Source organism: Trichomycterus rosablanca, chromosome 21 (assembly GCF_030014385.1).
Source record: "Trichomycterus rosablanca isolate fTriRos1 chromosome 21, fTriRos1.hap1, whole genome shotgun sequence".
NCBI lineage: Eukaryota > Metazoa > Chordata > Actinopteri > Siluriformes > Trichomycteridae > Trichomycterus > Trichomycterus rosablanca.
Genome location: NC_086008.1, coordinates 2,484,935 through 2,503,579, shown reverse-complemented (window position 1 = coordinate 2,503,579; position 18,645 = coordinate 2,484,935). Strand labels below are relative to the sequence as shown.

General features: G+C 45.6%; 1 protein-coding gene across 2 annotated transcripts in view; it reads left to right on the top strand.

The window, feature by feature from the left end:
- Window positions 1–18,645, top strand: part of hk2 (hexokinase 2) — a 53,428-nt gene that overhangs the window by 13,520 nt on the left and 21,263 nt on the right. For both annotated transcript variants that reach the window (XM_063018255.1, XM_063018256.1), the window contains exons 3-8: window positions 1,915–2,063; window positions 4,938–5,057; window positions 12,286–12,381; window positions 13,128–13,227; window positions 14,981–15,164; window positions 17,470–17,631. In XM_063018255.1, coding sequence (XP_062874325.1) covers window positions 1,915–2,063; window positions 4,938–5,057; window positions 12,286–12,381; window positions 13,128–13,227; window positions 14,981–15,164; window positions 17,470–17,631 — 811 coding nt within the window. The remainder of the gene's footprint in view (window positions 1–1,914; window positions 2,064–4,937; window positions 5,058–12,285; window positions 12,382–13,127; window positions 13,228–14,980; window positions 15,165–17,469; window positions 17,632–18,645) is intronic.

Sequence of the window (18,645 nt, the reverse complement as noted above, 5' to 3'; positions counted from 1 at the left end):
TCTAAATTGCAAGACCTTATTGTGCAGTTTTTAACTGACCTTTAATGTCCAAATTGGGCAGTTTATTGTTTAGTGCTTTTATGATCAAAGCACTTCTGACAGAAGAGGTAAGAGGTCGGTTACATGTCCTCATGTCTTGCTACAGTATTTATGGCTGGCAGAGGGGGCATGGAGGTGCAAATAACTGGCATGTTTGTTTCTCTTCATTTAGTTGAGCTTTACTTGGCTCTAGGTGGAAGTGTTTCTATCTCTCACGGTTTGTTACTTACAAAGTTGCCGGCTCCCATGTTTGGAACTGTGATGCCAGGAACAGTTCATAAATCATGTCTGTCTTCATTGCCAGTTATAGCCAGCAGAGGGGGCATGGAGGCATGGATGACTGATGTGTCGGTTCCTCTGAACTCACAGTCACATGCACCTTGTTTCTGTATAATCACGGTTACTGACAGAATCTGTTGTAGTGCTCTGACCAAAAGTATTTGGACACCTGATCATGAGCTTTGTTGGACCAATCATTTAAAAACACAAATGCTATTCAAATTAAGTGACGTCAGTGTGATATTTTTAGAGCTAACAAATGGCACGCTTCTAAGAAGGCTTCTACAAGACTTTAAAGTATGTCTGTGGGAATTTGTGCCCATTCAGTAGTATAAAAGAGCGTGTTTATATACACGGATCAGCCATAACATTAAAACCACCTCCTTTCTACACTCACTGTCCATTTTATCAGCTCCACTTACCATATAGAAGCACTTTGTAGTTCTACAATTACTGACTGTAGTCCATCTGTTTCTCTGCATGCTTTGTTAGCTCCCTTTCACCCTGTTCTTCAATGTTCAGGACCCCCACAGGACCACCACAGAGCAGGTATTATTTAGGTGGTGGATCATTCTCAGCACTGCAGTGACACTGACATGGTGCTGGTGTGTTAGTGTGTGTTGTGCTGGTATGGTGGAGTTTTTAAACACCTCACTGTCACTGCTGGACTGAGAATAGTCCACCAACCAAAAATATCCAGCCAACAGCGCCCCGTGGGCAGCGTCCTGTGACCACTGATGAAGGTCTAGAAGATGACCGACTCAAACAGCAGCAATAGATGAGCGATCGTCTCTGACGTTACATCTACAAGGTGGACCGACTAGGTAGGAGTGTCTAATAGAGTGGACAGTGAGTGGACACGGTGTTTAAAAACTCCAGCACCATGTCAGTGTCACTGCAGTGCTGAGAATGATCCACCACCTAAATAATACCTGCTCTGTGGGGGTCCTGACCATTGAAGAACAGGGTGAAAGGGGGTAACAAAGCATGTAGAGAAACAGATGGACTACAGTCAGTAATTGTAGAACTACAAAGTGAGGTGGTTTTAATGTTATGGCTGATCGGTGTATAAGCACCGTTTTCTTTCTGGCTTGTTTTGGGTTTCGTTTCTTTTCTCTTTTTAGCCACAGTTTTATTCTAATTCGGTTATTTATCCCGCAAATTGGGTTCATTTTCAATTTCTGCAGGCGCCGGGATCAAACCTATCGTCTCGATGCAGCGGTGTGGCGCGACCCACCCCAGTACAAATATGTATTTAATTAAAAAAACTCATTAGTGTATGACAGAGACAGATGAGACAGAATCCAATCAAAGCTCAGAGCTAAACGGTTCAGGTTTTATTCAAGCCTAACGCTGTCCATCAGGTGGTCCTGGGATTTGAACTCTGAACCATCAGGTTTATAGAATGAACCCTACATTCCAAACTAACCAAACTGGGTTCAGCTGGTGTCCCAAGTTTCAAACACCACGTTTCTGTGCAGAGTTTTTCCTCTGGTTGAACTATGTTGTGTGTTTGTACTTGTTTAAATACATACTTCTTATAAATGTACACAAAAATCATGATTAAAAAAAATATAATGTCTGCGTGTGTTACAGAAAAAGGCCACTTTCTGGCGCTGGATCTCGGAGGCACAAATTTCCGCGTCCTGCTGGTGAAGGTGTCGTCTAATGGTAAACAGACGGTGGAGATGGAGAACCAGATCTACGCCATTCCAGAGACCCTGATGAGGGGGAGTGGCACAGAGGTGTGTGTGTGTGTGTGTGTGTGTGTGTGTGTGTACAGTCATATGTTGTAGATCACTCACTCACTCACTTTCTTAACCGCTTATCCAATCAGGGTCGCTGGGGGGTGCTGGAGCCTATCCCAGCTTTTCAATGGGCGCAAGGCACACAGTAACACCCTGGACGGGGCGCCAGTCTATCGCTGGGCACACACACACACACACACACATTCACCTATAGGGCAATTCAGTGTCTCCAATTGACCTGACTGCATGTTTTTGGACTGTGGGAGGAAAACCCACGCAGGCACGGGGAGAACATGCAAACTACACAGAAAGGACCCGGACCGCCCCGCCTGGGGATCGAACCCAGGACCTTCTTGCTGTGAAGCGACGGTGCTACCCGCTCAGCCACCGCGCCGCCCAACTGATCGTATTTAGAGACCTGCACACTTCCAAAATTATAAAAATGGTACAAAAGTCTGAGTAATATTCATGATGAAACGGAAAAGGACCTTCCCCAAACTGTTGGCACAAAGAATACATGGAAAATGGAAGCGTATGTTAAATTTGATCTAATTGATTTTATAGGCCGTCCCAGGTGGAGCGGTCCTGGTCCTTTCTGTGTGTAGTTTGCATGTTCTCCCCGTGTCTGCGTGAGTGTTCCGGTTTCCTCCCACAGTCCAAACACATGCAGACAGGTTAACTGAAGAAGACCCCGCCTACAAATGAGTGTGTGCGACTCACTGTGACCCTGACCAGGGTAAAGAGGAGGTGGTCAAATAGACGATGGTTGAATGAATGAATATTTAGTTTAGGGCAGATTTAGCCTAGTGGTTAAGGTACTGGACTGGTAATCAGAAGGTTGCTGGTTCAAGCCCCACCACTGCCAGGTTGCCACTGTTGGGCCCTTGAGCAAGGCCCTTAACCCTCAATTGCTTAGACTGTATACCTGTAAGTCACTTTGGATAGAAGCGTCCGCTAAATGACAAAAATGTAAATGTAGTTGCAGTTCTGTTCATGGGTAGCACTGCAAGAAGGTCCTGGGTTCGATTCCCAGGTGGAGTGGTCCGGGTCCTTTCTGTGTGGAGTTCGCATGTTCTCCCTGTGGCTGCGTGGGTTTTCTCCGGGTGCTCCGGTTTCCTCCCACAGTCCAAATATATGCAGTCAGGTGAACTGGAGATGCTGAATTCACCCCTTGGTTTGAGGGTGTGTCCTGTGACGGACTGGCAACCTGTCTGGGGTGTTTCCTCCCTTTCGCCCAGTGAATTGTACCCACAGCGACCCTAAATAGGATAAATCGGGGTGAAACGGACACGGAATAAGTGAAATAAATAAAGGAAATTTATCTTTGAGGTTTAATTGTATCTGAAAATTACTAATAAAAGTCGAATGCTGTTTTTAAACCTTATAAACCATCTAATTTAGAGAATCACGCATCCATTCAGCTTCTATAATGGTTGTATTTCCAGAAATGAACACACTCATCGGTCCATATTTCATTTCACGCTCTAATAATCGTTATTTGTCGTAGTTCTTTGATTGCACAATTTTACTTTCATGTTTTTTTTTACCCACAATTATTCGCTCTCGCTGTTTTCTTCGTAAATCTACCGCAAAACACGCAGTCGAGACGACTGCTCGTGCTAATTAGCCGTGTTTATTCGAAATCCAGGTCTCGGTAATGAACGAGTCGATGTGAACGCGCTGAGTCGAGGACACACGTCGTTTTTAGAAAGCTGCAGGTTATTTTCCACCCTAATTAAAAATGCAGCCAGGTGTCTCAGCGCTCGGGGTGATGATGATGATGATGCATCCTGAACTGGTAAATCAGCTTCTACAACATACGAGCAAAAGTATTCGGACACCTGATCGTGAGCTTTTAACAATAACAAATGCTGTTCAGATTGAGAGACACCTGTGTGATCTCAGATCTAACAAATGCTGCTATTCAACTTAATGCAGAAGTATGATGGCAGTTGTAGCCTAGCGGGTTAAGGTACTGGACTAGTAAGCGTAAGGTTGCTGGTTCAAACCCCACCACTACCAGGTTGCCACTACGGGCCCTTGAGCAAGGCCCCTTAACCCTCAGTTGCTTACACTGTAAGTCGCTTTGAATAATGCTGGAAATGTAAATGTATGTCTGTGGGAATTTGTGCCCATTCAGTAGTACAAGGTCAGTAGTAGCGTTTGTATGGCTTGGATGAGGTCAAGGTTCAGTGCAGGGTGCTGGAGTTTCTTTAAACTGAGCTTTTATTCATGCACAGGAACAGGAAAGGACCTTCCCTAAACTGTTGCTGCCAAGTCGAAGGCCTAAGATTTCCTTTATATTTACATTTACATCTTCAGCATTTAGCAGACGCGACTTACAGATCTGTGACAGCATATTGTCTAAGCAATCGAGGGTTAAGGGCCTTGCTCAAGGGCCCAGCAGTGGCAACCTGGCAGTGGCGGGGCTTGAACCAGCGACCTTTCGATTACTAGTCCCGTACCGTATCCACTAGGCTACAACTGCACTATATAATATTATATAAATGATAATTAGAAGGGACGTCCTAATACTTGGTGTATAGCTAATATTAGGAGTTATTGGGCGGCACGGGGACTCAGTCCTGGGTTTGATTCCCTGGGTCCTTTCTGTGTGGAGTTTGCATGTTCTCCCCGTGTCTGTGTGGGTTTTCTTCCCACAGTACAAAGACGTGCAGGTGAGGTGAACTGGAGATACTAAATTGTCCATGACTGTGTTTGATATAAAAAAAACCCTGATGTTTAGTCATGAAGTGTGTAAAATTAAATAAAGGCCAGAGGACAAATGTTGACTCATCAGGTACGCTGGTTAGCCCTCGTTAACCCTCGTTAACCCTCGTTAACCCGTCTCTCTCTGTCTCTCGTCTGCAGCTCTTTGACCACATTGCCGAGTGCTTGGCCAATTTCCTGGACAAAATGGGCATTAAAGAGAAGAAACTGCCGCTGGGCTTCACCTTCTCCTTCCCCTGCCAGCAGAACAAATTAGACGAGGTAAGGAAACGAGAAATCCATCAGCCATAACATTAAAACCACATCCTAGTTTCTACACTCACTGTACATGTTATCAGCTCCACTTACCATATACAAGCACTTTGTAGTTCTACAATTACTGACTGTAGTCCATCTGTTTCTCTACATGCTTTGTTAGCCCCCTTTCATGCTGTTCTTCAATGGTCTGGACCCCCACAGGACCCCCACAAAGCAGGTATTATTTAGGTGGTGGATCATTCTCATATTTTAAACACCTCACTGTCCCTGCTGGACTGAGAATAGTCCACCAACCAAAAACATCCATCCAACAGCGCCCCGTGGGCAGCGTCCTGTGACCACCGATGAAGGTCTAGAACAGGAGTCTCAAACTCAATTTACCTGGGGGCCGCTGGAGGTAGAGTCTAGGAGTGGCTGGGCCGCATCAAGTATTCCACAAAAAAAGGGTTTCAGGTATTCCAAACAAAGGTACAACTGATCCAAACTTCTCAATCTTTATTAATAACAGTTTAGAACAATTCTTCAGAACATAGGCTTCTTTTACCTACTCTTTGCTGCCAGAAACCTTCAAAGATCCATTATTCCCAGAATTGTCTTACATCTTGAAGTTTTTCTTTGGGTCATTTAGTGAAAGTCACAACACTTGTAACCGTGACTTGTTTTGAGTTATGAGATTTGCATTATGACTGTTGTTTGATATTTATTGGTGATGAAAAGAAGGCTGGTCTATAGAATCCACAATTAATGCCAACTTCACTGGTTATACAGTTTGAAAATGTTTTATGGGATGTTCTGTACTAAAATGACACATTACACATCCCTAAATGTTTTAAATGTTCTATCAACATGTTTTTTCTATTATATTTTAATTAAAAACAACTATTGTGAGATATATCCACTTGTCCTGTTTGCGTTACACAGGAGAGCCCCGCCCTATTGGTAAGAAAAATTTTTTTTACTAACACAACACTAACGTTTACTCTGAGTACGTTTTAAATGAGTTACTTTTTTACTTCAGTAGGTTTTTAGACTAGTGATTTTACTCGTATTTCAGTAAAAATGATTTAAAGTAGTAGTACTTTTACCTGAGTACAATATTTTAGTACTCTTTCCACCTCTGCCCAATACCTGAGTGTTTGGGATATTATTCAGAAAGCCCTTTCTATATATTCTGAGAGGAATTTGAAAATTTTATCATTGTTCATAGATTTTTTGAGCACTTCGTTTTTCTTATCATTATTAAATGTATCTCTCAGGTGTTTATGCATTTCACATTCATAAATAAAGTGATCTAGATTTTATTCTTTTTGTTTACATCCTACATCTGCTCTACCAAATCTCTCCGCCACTGAGCTAACTCTGGTGTCCATGTTACTTCACCTCTCTTAATTCTTAATATCAAGTGCATTGTCTGTTTTATATATTTTAAATTCTTGCTCTTTTTTATTAAATTGTTCTTGGTAAATTCGTTTTCTTTTGCGATCACACCTTTCTGTCCTCTGTACCTTGCACTGACTGACGGGATATATTTTCCTTCCACTTGGTGTCGCTCTGAATCACGTTTCAGCCAAGTGACGTTGCTAATACGTTGCTAAGTGAAAAAAATAATAAAATGCGAAGGGTAAAGAGTTGCGCAACGACTCGGCAAAATAGGTGCATGTGAGAAAACCGCGCGGGCCGCACTAACAATGAACTTTGACGTTATGTCGGGGGCCACAAAATATCGGCCTGCGGGCCGCAACTGGCCCGCGGGCCGCGAGTTTGAGACCCCTGGTCTAGAAGATGACCGACTCAAACAGCAGCAATAGATGAGCGATCGTCTCTGACTTTACATCTACAAGGTGGACCGACTAGGTAGGAGTGTCTAATAGAGTGGACAGTGAGTGGACACAGTGTTTAAAAACTCCAGCAGCGTTGCTGTGTCTGATCCACTTACACCAGCACAACACACACTAACACAACACCACCATGTCAGTGTCACTGCAGTGCTGAGAATGATCCACCACCTAAATAATACCTGCTCTGTGGTGGTCCTGTGGGGGTCCTGACCATTGAAGAACAGCATGAAAGGGGGCTAACAAAGCATGTAGAGAAACATATGGACTACAGTCAGTAATTGTAGAACTACAAAGTGCTTCTATATGGTAAGTGGAGCTGATAACATGTACAGTGAGTGTAGAAACTAGGAGGTGGTTTTAATATATATGCATTTTCACTAGAGGTCTCAGACCTTCACTGTGAATATTTTGGATTGTGATACAGTTGCTGTGACATGGCGGAGATAAACACACTCAAACTCACAAATGCTTAAACGTCTTTGTGTTGCGTTACAAGATCTTGCGTCACACAAAGACTCCTGGTTCAGGAACCCGTGCTGTACACGGCGTCTCTTGTGTAGAACACGTAATCGCAGTCCCTCGTCGGTCCAGGAGAACGAGGTAGAGACGTGACTGAAATCACAGTTTAAATGTGAGACTGAAACAGGGAAACGTTTCGGCGACCTGTCATCACCCGCTCTGTCACTTATAGACGCGACCGTGAGCGCACGCACAGAATTAGCAACTGTCTGCGTTTACTGCACATCAGCATGTTCACAGCACGAACACGCCGCCGAATATAAACACGTCAAAAACGCCGCACACGTGCAAAAAATAACGTTTTATAGATGGTATCCTCACCTGTTGTCATGTCTTAGTTAATCAGCGCAATATTGTGTGTGTGTGGGTGGGAACACGGACGGATCCTAAAATTACACAAAGCTAGTGAGTGGATTATGTTTATTCATCATTTTTACATCAGTATTTTGGGGGTTGCTGGCATTTCGAGAATTTCAAACTATAGGGGGATGTGCCCTCCCACCCTCCCCCCATATGTTATTATGTTTTTGTTTTGGGCTCGGAAGGTTTTAATGATCAGAAGTGCTGTAAGATGGGCTGGCTAGAGAGTACCTGTCCCATAATGCACCTAGGGGTCTTAATAGGTATCAGAAATTCATTTTGGTCTTTTTTTACCTATGTGGGACGTTTGCCGGAACATAATGGAGATTGACAGTTGGCTCAGAGCACAGATCTTGTTTACTCTGGACGATCTTCTTTACTCTGGACGATCTTCTTTACTCTGGACGATCTTGTTTACTCTGGACGATCTTCTTTACTCTGGACGATCTTGTTCACTCTGGACGATCTTCTTTACTCTGGACGATCTTCTTTACTCTGGATGATCTTGTTTACTCTGGACGATCTTCTTTACTCTGGACGATCTTCTTTACTCTGGACGATCTTGTTTACTCTGGACGATCTGGACGATCTTGTTTACTCTGGACGATCTTCTTTACTGTGGACGATCTGGACGATCTTGTTTACTCTGGACGATCTTGTTTACTCTGGACGATCTTGTTTACTCTGGACGATCTTCTTTACTCTGGACGATCTTCCTCACTCTGGACGATCTTCTTTACTCTGGACGATCTTCTTTACTCTGGACGATCTTGTTTACTCTGGACGATCTTCTTTACTCTGGACGATCTTGTTCACTCTGGACGATCTTCTTTACTCTGGACGATCTTCTTTACTCTGGATGATCTTGTTTACTCTGGACGATCTTGTTTACTCTGGACGATCTTCTTTACTCTGGACGATCTTCTTTACTCTGGACGATCTTGTTTACTCTGGACGATCTTGTTTACTCTGGACGATCTTCTTTACTGTGGACGATCTGGACGATCTTGTTTACTCTGGACGATCTTGTTTACTCTGGACGATCTGGACGATCTTGTTTACTCTGGACGATCTTCTTTACTCTGGACGATCTTCCTCACTCTGGACGATCTTCTTTACTCTGGACGATCTTCTTTACTCTGGACGATCTTGTTTACTCTGGACGATCTGGACGATCTTGTTTACTCTGGACGATCTTGTTTACTCTGGACGATCTTGTTTACTCTGGATGACCTTGTTCACTCTGGACGATCTTGTTTACTCTGGACGATCTGGACGATCTTGTTTACTCTGGACGATTTTGTTTACTCTGGACGATCTTGTTTACTCTGGACGATCTTCCTCACTCTGGACGATCTTCTTTACTCTGGAAGAGCTTCCTCACTCTGGACGAGCTTCCTCACTCTGGACGAGCTTCCTCACTCTGGATGATGTTCCTTACTCTGGACGATCTTGTTTACTCTGGACGATCTTCTTTACTCTAGACGACCTTCTTTATTCTGGACGATCTTCTTTACTCTGGACGATCTTCTTTACTCTTGACGATCTTCTTTACTCTGGATGATCTTACTTACCTTACTCTGGACGATCTTCTTTACTCTGGACGATCTTCTTTACTCTGGACGATCTTCTTTACTCTTGACGATCTTCTTTACTCTGGATGATCTTACTTACCTTACTCTGGACGATCTTCTTTACTCTGGACGATCTTCTTTACTCTGGATGAGAACAGATCTGAGAGCGAGGAGAGCTGCTAGTCCATTCTTTTTTTAACTTCTCACAATATGCTGTGGTTGCACTCTGTAATAACAGAACCATCATCATCACCTCCTGCGTTTTTCGCTGGCTCAGTGTCGACTTAAATCCCCGGCTTCCTTCCTTCAACGAGTTCTCAAACAGGACCGGAACACCAGCGGCTGAAAGAATCAGCTGAATCTGTGTTACTCTGCTCTGCTAACTAGCACAGCTTTTATTGTAATGGGAGGAAATGGTGCACATTTCCAAAATCCCCATCGTTTCTGCCCCAGTTGGTTGTCGGCACCACACCACACCAGATGAATCGTCTCTTTCCGGTATTGATGGTGATGGACTCATTACGGTTTGAAGTGGTTTTAAGCGAGGCCCACCGCGACAGAGTAATCAGCTAACTCAATAGGCTTGATGGAGTCGCTGGCTGAAGTGCACCAGTGTTGAGAAAATATTCAGCCATCATGATTTACTGGTTTCTCCAGAACTTTAGTTTGGAACTTTAAAGTAAGTAAAACGTTCATCTTCTAGTTTGATCCACCAGGTAACGTCCATGTACAGACCTTCTTACTGACTGTGTGATGCTCACAAGTCCTGCAAAATGATTCGAATCCATTCTCTAATGTAGGTCCTCAAATGAAAATACAACCACGCTGCTTACGTCATCATGTCTTGGTCAGACCAACCGTCTTGATTGGAGGAGTTTTGCTACGCAGGAGTTCTATTAATGATATTTGGCATCTGGGGAAAGTCATCGAAATACCTGGTGAACATCCAAATCTAACATGAACATGCCTATGATAAAGTTCACCTGATTAAACTTTGACTCAGTTTGCCGCTGACCTTTCCAAAGCTCCTCTAATGAGACGAACTGTTTGATGTGACACGCTAAAAACGTGAACAAAGCTTTGTAGTAAAAAAGCGAGTGAGGAATGTGATTAGTGGAGGAACTTATGAGCAGTAATAATGAAGAGAAGTTTAGTGCTCCTGTCTCCTTCTTTTACTACATTAAACCACGTTAAGCTTCATTTTCAACCAGAAGCGTTTTAGACTCTAGAAGAAGCTGATTCTGATTCTCTATAATTTCTCAGAAGCTGGAGCTGTAACACAAGTTTAAAAGTGAAACAGGGAGGAGAATCCAGATAAACACAGATACACGTGGAGCTGTAACCCTGGATCTGATGCAGATTCACACTTTGATTAGGGTTTATTGCAGTTCTAACTGGTAGAACTTTGATCTATCAATCGGAAGATCCTGACTTTGCCATTGCGGCCACTGTTGGACCCTTGAGCAAGGTCTCTAACGCTGTCGGCTCCGGAGGCACCGTCCAACGGCTGGCCCTGTGCTCTGACTCCAGCTTCCAAAAAAACCTGGGATGTGCAGAAGAAGAATTTCGCTGAACTGTACACGTGTGCACGTATACACGACATAAAAGCGATCTATAGCGTTCTATTCTCCTATCTTAAACAAGCCAAGGTTTGAGCTGAAAGCCTCAGAACGCCTCCAGAGAAACCGAACGAATGAAATAAAGTCTGTTTGTGAAACACTGCTGAACGTTTTGACCTTCCGTACAGATATTTCATCTCACGCGACTACATTCATTTTTCTCCGCATCGAATTTCTCGCAATTAGCCGGCTCCATTGGGAACGGACGTGCTGTCTGACGTGTTTGTACATAAGTGGACGTTATATATACGTTTTTACCTCAGTTCCCTTCAAAAACTGCTTGGATTGTAAAGGCACAAGGTCTTTAAAACTTTAATGAAAGACGCTGAGCGCTGAATAAAGTCTACATACACACACAGAGAGAGAAATCAATCGACCACCAGTCTGACTCTTCAAATACAGAACCGACATTCAGCCGTAAAGCTGGGATGAAGTTATGAATCCATTAAATACATCTTGTGCTTCGTGATGTTTGGCTGTGATATTGCTTGTGCGCTAGTAAAGGACGTTATAAAAAAAAAAAAAGTAAGGTCCGTCTCCAAACAGCTTAAGTAGAGCGAATTCTGACTAATGCCAGGTTCACACTACACGACTGGATCTCTTTCAAGTCGGTGTGTATTTCACACTACACGACTGATCGGCGATAGGGGGTTTCACACTACACCATCTATCACCAACTGGAATCGCAGGCGAGCTTCTCTGGTCTCCCAAACTACGTTCTGTCACGAAAACAAACACGAGAAGTGACGAGGGGTTTAATGATACCACGTCCAAAAATGCACGTCAAGAAGTAGCGAGAGATCAAAGTTTGTGCGCTGATGTGTGCAGTGTAAAATCAAGGAGAAAAAATAAATGAATCTGAGTGGATTTGGCAACGCGACCAGCATGGATTGTTCTATAGTGAGTTGGAGGTTAATAAATATTGTTTGCAATGCAGCATGGGTGTTTTGTAGAGAACGATAAGGTCAGAAATACTGTAAAACTTGTGTGTGTGCTGATGTATTCTGATATAAACTATATTACGCCCCTGTCCCACCTGTTTACACTCCTCCCCTGCGTTTCCCCTCACACCGTATCTTGCGTTCTCATCGGCTGTTCGACACCGCACTCACTGCCAGTCGGGCGACTCAGATCCAGATATTTGACAAGCTAGATATCTCTCTTCGGTCGAGCCGCTTGGATGGTGTTGTTGAGTAGTTCACACATAGTGATCGAGAGCCGAGTTAAATCTAGCGCCGACCAGTCGCCCAGCAAAAATCAGGGCAAAAATCGTGTAGTGTGAACCAGGCATAAACTAAACTGTGGCTGTGTCTCATTACAGAGCATCCTGGTGTCTTGGACCAAGGGCTTCAAAGCGAGTGGAGTGGAGGGCAGAGATGTGGTCAGCCTGCTGAGGAAAGCCATCAAGAAGAGAGGGGTGAGAACCGACACCATTTCATCACCGCTGGTCGTCTGAGCCTGGACCTCAATCCTGTTTAACCCCACTGGAATGAATTGGAACCCTGATAGACATTTTAATGCCTAGTCTTCCGGTGGGTAGCACTCTCGCCTCACAGCAAGAAGGTCCTGGGTTCGATCCCCAGGTGGGGCGGTCCCGGTCCTTTCTGTGTGGAGTTTGCATGTTCTCCCCGTGTCTGTGTGGGTTTCCTCCGGGAGCTCCGGTTTCCTCCCACAGTCCAAAAACAGTCCCCCCGTGACCCTGATTGGATAAGCGGTTAAGAAAGTGAGTGAGTGAGTGAGTAGTTTGCAAGAAATGGCCTATGGGTGGTGATTGTTATATAAGGTATAAATCCCAACAACACTGCTGCACCTAGAACACTCATAGCAGTTTTATTGCAGTGCTCAGGATGGTCCACCGTCCAATTTAGAGGTCAGTGGGGGTCCTGTTGGGGTCCCTTTGGATTATTAGTGGAGTAGAGGTGGGGCAGGGGGGGTTAAGCATACAGAGCAACAGATGGGCTACAGTCAGTAATTGTATTCTCAAAGTTAATCTGTACGTTAGGCGCTCTATCGACCAGCTGGGCGTCTACACAGACATGTCTACGGGAGATTGAGGTATTGAAGCCCTACCATGGATAGGGTGTGTGTGGGTGTGTGTGTGTGTGTGTTTATTTCTAATGGAAACCAGTAACTGTGATGTTTTTTTTTTTGCTTGTGTACCAGGACTTTGACATCGACATCGTTGCGGTGATCAATGACACAGTGGGCACCATGATGACCTGTGGCTTTGACGACCATCACTGCGAGATCGGCCTCATCATTGGTTAGTCACCGCAGAGATTTCTGACCCTCGACCTTCTACCAGTTTAATTTGCTATTTTATTTCTGCGTTTTTCCCCGTTTCTCCCAGTTTATCGTAGCCAGTTAGTCCTCTGTTGCTCCTGGAGACCCCAGTCTCGTTTGAGGAGGGTATATTTGCCTAATAAACGCCCCCACCGACCCCTTCTTATTCGCCCGTACTACGGTCGATTCGTGTGTGAGGTCAGTCTCGTGTACGGAGAGTCACACGCTGACCTCAATGTCCCTCCACTTCTGTACACGGTTCTTAAACGGTGTCGAAGACCCCACCCTCTTTTCTGTCCGGTCTTTTCCCACCCAGCAGGCTTTACTGGCCAATTCTATCTGCTGCCTGCTAGGGGGCGCCCAGCCGACCGGTAGCGGAGCTGAGGTTCGAACTCGATGAATCCCAGAGCTGGTGTGCTAGTGGAATATCCCACTGCGCCGACCTTCTTCTAGAGGGGAAGTGGACAGAGATGTCCAAGAGTGGACATAGGGGCCGACAGTGGTCGGAAAGGACCGACAGTGGACACAAGGGTCCAACAGTGGACAGAAGCGTTCAACAGAATGGTCCGACAGTGGACAGAAGGGTCTGACAGTGGACTAAAGTGTTGGTCAGTGGACAGAAGAGTTCGTCAGTGTACAGAAGGGTCCGACAGTGGACAGATGGGTCCGACAGTGGACAGAAGGGTCCGACAGTGGACAGAAGGGTTCGGTCCGACAGTGGACAGAAGGGTCCGACAGTGGACAGAAGGGTCCGAAAGTGGACAGAAGGGTTTGGTCCGACAGTGGACAGAAGGGTCCGACAGTGGACAGAAGGGTCCGACAGTGGACAGAAGGGTTTGTCAGTGGACAGATGGGTCCGACAGTGGACAGAAGAGTTTGTCAGTGGACAGATGGGTCTGACAGTGGACAGAAGGGTCCGACAGTGGACAGAAAGGTTTGTCAGTGGACAGAAGGGTTTGACAGTGGACAGAAGGGTTTGACAGTAGACAGAAGGGTTTGTCAGTGGACAGAAGGGTTTGTCAGTGGACAGAAGGGTCCGACAGTGGACAGAAGGGTCCGACAGTGGACAGAAGGGTTTGTCAGTGGACAGAGAGGTTCAACAGTGGACAGAAGGGTTTGTAGGTGAACAGAAGGGTTTGTCAGTGGACAGAAGGGTTTGTCAGTGGACAGATGGGTCCGACAGTGGACAGAAGGGTTTGTCAGTGGACAGATGGGTCCGACAGTGGACAAGAAGGGTTTGTCAGTGGACAGATGGGTCCGACAGTGGACAGAAGGGTTTGTCAGTGGACAGAGAGGTTCAACAGTGGACAAAAGGGTTTGTCAGTGGACAGAGAGGTTCAACAGTGGACAGAAGGGTTTGTAGGTGAACAGAAGGGTTTGTCAGTGGACAGAAGGGTCTGACAGTGGACAGAAGGGTTTGTCAGTGGACAGATGGGTCCGACAGTGGACAGATGGGTCCGACAGTGGACAGAAGGGTTTGTCAGTGGACAGAAGGGTCTGACAGTGGACAGAAGGGTTTGTCAGTGGACAGAAGGGTCTGACAGTGGACAGAAGGGTCCGAAGGGTTTCTCCTCTACTTCTGTTGGTGCCTCAACCAGACAGCAGGAGTCGCTGTTGCAGCAGCAGTGAGGAGAAACTCTGTCCGATCCTCCAATAGTTTGTGTTTCGGTCATTTAGTCTCAGAAATGGAACCGTTGTTGACGTTTTTTAATGTTTTATGTATTTTGATGCAGGTACGGGGACGAACGCCTGCTACATGGAGGAGATGAGGAACCTGGAGCTGGTGGAAGGAGACGAGGGCCGTATGTGCGTGAACATGGAGTGGGGCGCGTTCGGGGACGACGGCGCCCTGGATGACATCCGCACCGATTTCGACCGCGAGATCGACGCCGGCTCGTTGAACCCGGGCAAACAGCTGTGAGTGACGGGGACGAGGCGTGTAGTGTTTACGCAGCACGTCATGTGCAGGTCGAGGGATAGGACTCGGTTCCAGGGTTCGAGTCTTGGCTGTGCCAAGGCCCTCAACAGACCCAATTATTAATGTAAAAGGACAGTAAGAAAGGGGAGGCTGGTTGGGACAGTGGTAGCCTAGTGGCTAGAGCTTTGGGCTATCTATTGAAAGGTTCGAATCCCAGCTCTGCCATACAGCCACTTGTTGACCCTGTGCTCTGACCTCAGCTTCCAAACAAGCTGGGATTCACAAAGAAAGAACATTAAACTGTACGTCTGTATACGTATATATTACAAATAAAGGCATTCAATTCTATTCTATTCTACTGATGCCGCAACAGTGACCTCTGCTGTCTGGTCGATGCTTTAACACATGCGGTGCAGGAATACACTGAGAGCAGCGTGATCATAATACACTTGTACATCTAATACACTTGTGCTTAATCATAATACACTTTTAATAATGAGATCTAGTTTTTACCCCTAATTTTTACTCCTGACCTGTAATTATCACACACCCCTTGGACACCCCCCCTTGCACAGTAGCTGACCGCTCCTTTTTACCTGCACTTGATTGGTTCATACGAGGATCCGTATCGCGCACTGATCTCCATTATTCACCGTCTTTGTGCAGTGCCATCGATCAGCCAGTAGAGGTCGTAACTGCAGCAGTTATAAGGAATCCCTCCCATTGCTTGTATGTATAGGCACTCAGCTGAGATTTGTGACACCCTTGTTTATATTTATATGAAAGATCAAAAGAATAAGCAGAAATATAATGTTTATAAACTGGTTTCGTATGTTTTCCGGGGTGCCAGTATTCTCAGAACGGACTGTGGTGAGTTCAGCCTGTGTGGATCAAAGGCAGGAAACAAAACGTCGGAATCGGAACATTAAAGGCGCTCGATTTTAAAGTGACTAGATTACATTTCCTGGTGCATCTGTCATCTAACAGCATGTATCAGATCCTGAGGAGCTTTAATGATCAGCACTTTGATGTTTGGTGAACGAGAGGAAAACCCGAGACGCCTTCGAGTAAAAATAGTCACCAGTCGGGAGGCGAGCGCGTCTGGTGTCGCGAGCCAAAACATTATGACCGTTCGTCTGAAGGAGTCACGTGGTATCTGGTGTGTGGTCGTTACCAGCAGCTTCTTCATCTATTATGTTATGACAGAAGGGTCAGAGAGTGGACAGAACGGTCCGAGAGTGGACAAAAGGGTTTGATGGTGGTCGAAAGGGTCTGACAGTGGGCCGAAGGGTTCTACAGTGGGGTGGACAGAAGGGTCCGAGAGTGGACAAAAGGGTCTGTCAATGGACAGAAGTGTTCCGACAGTGAACAGAAGGGTCCGACAGTGTTTAGATGGGTCCGACATTGGGCAGAAGGGTCGGACAGTGGACAGAAAGGTCGGACAGTGGACAGAAGGGTCGGACAGTGGACAGAAAGGTCGGACAGTGGACAGAAGGGACGGACAGTGGACAGAAGGGTCGGACAGTGGACAGAAAGGTCGGACAGTGGACAGAAAGGTTCGAGTGTCGACAGAAGGGTCCGTTAGTGAACAGAAGGGTCTGACAGTGTAGAGAAGGGTCCGGCGGTGGGCAGAAGGGTCCGACGGTGGACAGAAGGGTTCGTCAATGGACAGAAGGGTTCAACAGTGGACAAAGCCGTTCGACAGTGGACAAAAGAGTCCGAGAGTGGACAGAAGGTTCAGGGTCTGACAGTGGACAGAAAGGTTCGACATTGGGCAGAAGGGTCCGAGAGTTTGGACAGAAGGGTCCGAGAGTGGACAGAAGGGTCCGACAGTGGACAGAAAGGTCTGTCAGTAGATAGAATGGTTCGTCAGTGGATAGAAGGGTCCAACAGTGGACAGAAGACATGGCTTGATAGGTTTGACGAAGAGGAACTTTAGTGACCTCAGCCCTATTAAACACCCTTGGGATAAATAAAAATGTCTTGACTAAATAGGCACAAGTTCTCACAGACACACTTCTAAATCTGGTTAACTGCCTTTCCAAAAGAGTGTGGGCTGTTATCGCTGTTATAGCTCTTATAGCTCTTATAGCTGCTTAGGGTGGTGTGCAATACCTAGTAATACCCATGGTTCTAAATGTTATGGTCGGGTGTCCACATACTTTTGGTTTATGCCTTCTAGTGCCAGCCTGAATACTTTGTGAATTATGCAACTCAGAGTCTAGTGACCCATTATACTGAAGGACATGAATTTTTCTCTCTGTGTGTGTGTGTGTGTGTGTGTGTGTGTGTGTGTGTGTGCAGCTTTGAAAAGATGATCAGCGGGATGTACATGGGCGAGCTGGTGCGGATCATCCTGGTGAAGATGACTAAACAGGGCCTGCTGTTCCAGGGTCATACCACTCCTGATCTGCTCACCACCGGCCACTTCAAAACCAGCTTCGTCTCCGCCATCGAGAACGACAAGTCAGTACCTGTTCACACCGGTATCACCACAACGTTTACTCGTAATCCTGCACGTTAGTACAGCGGTGATGGGTGTCGGGTGAGTGGGTGAGTAGAGAGCTGGGTGTCAATATGGGATCTGTTTACAAACCTAGTGAGCTGCCCTGCTGCCTCAGTAGAGAGGATTCAAATAAGACATCAAACTTATGAGGCAGATTATTTAGACACACTAATCTAAGAATTTAGACATGCCTTCTTCTCGGGAGTGTGGGACGACATGAAATGCGTCTATGTAGAGAGATCACGAGGTTTTCAGACAGATGGATGCAAAGATTGAGCGTATGGAGTGGTGAGTAGGTGGAGGGATAAGATGGATGGGAGGGATGGGTGGATGTAGGTAGGTATGGAAGCAGAGATAAACACAGGTATGGCTTGGTGAATGGAGGAATGGATGGGATTGGTGGATGGATATACAGGTTTGGAGGTAATGAATTGAGGTATGGATTGGTAAGTAGGTGGAGGGATGGATGGAAGGATGGATGGATAAAGTTATTGAGGCATAAATGAATGAGGGTATAGAGTGGTGAGTGTATGTATGGATGGATGAAATGATGGGTGTGTGTTTGCATGTATGGATTGGTAAGTAGGTGGAGGAATGGATGAAAGGATGGGTGGGTGGATGGAGTTATTGAGGCATAAATGAATAAGGGGATGGAGTGGTGAGTAGGTGGAGAGATGGATGGATGAGAGGATGGATGGATGGGATTAGTGGAGGGATAGACAGGTATGAAAGTAGAAATGAATGTAGGTATGGATTGGCGAGTGAATGTATGGGTGGATGAAAGGATGGGTGTGTGTTTGCATGGATCGATAAAGCAGAAATGAATTGCTTTATGGATTGGTTAGTAGATGGTTGGATGGATGGATAGATGGAAGGTTAGATGGATGGATGAAAGGTTGGATAGATAGATAGATAGATAGATAGATAGATAGATAGATAGATAGATAGATCGGATAGGTTCAAAGGATTCAAAG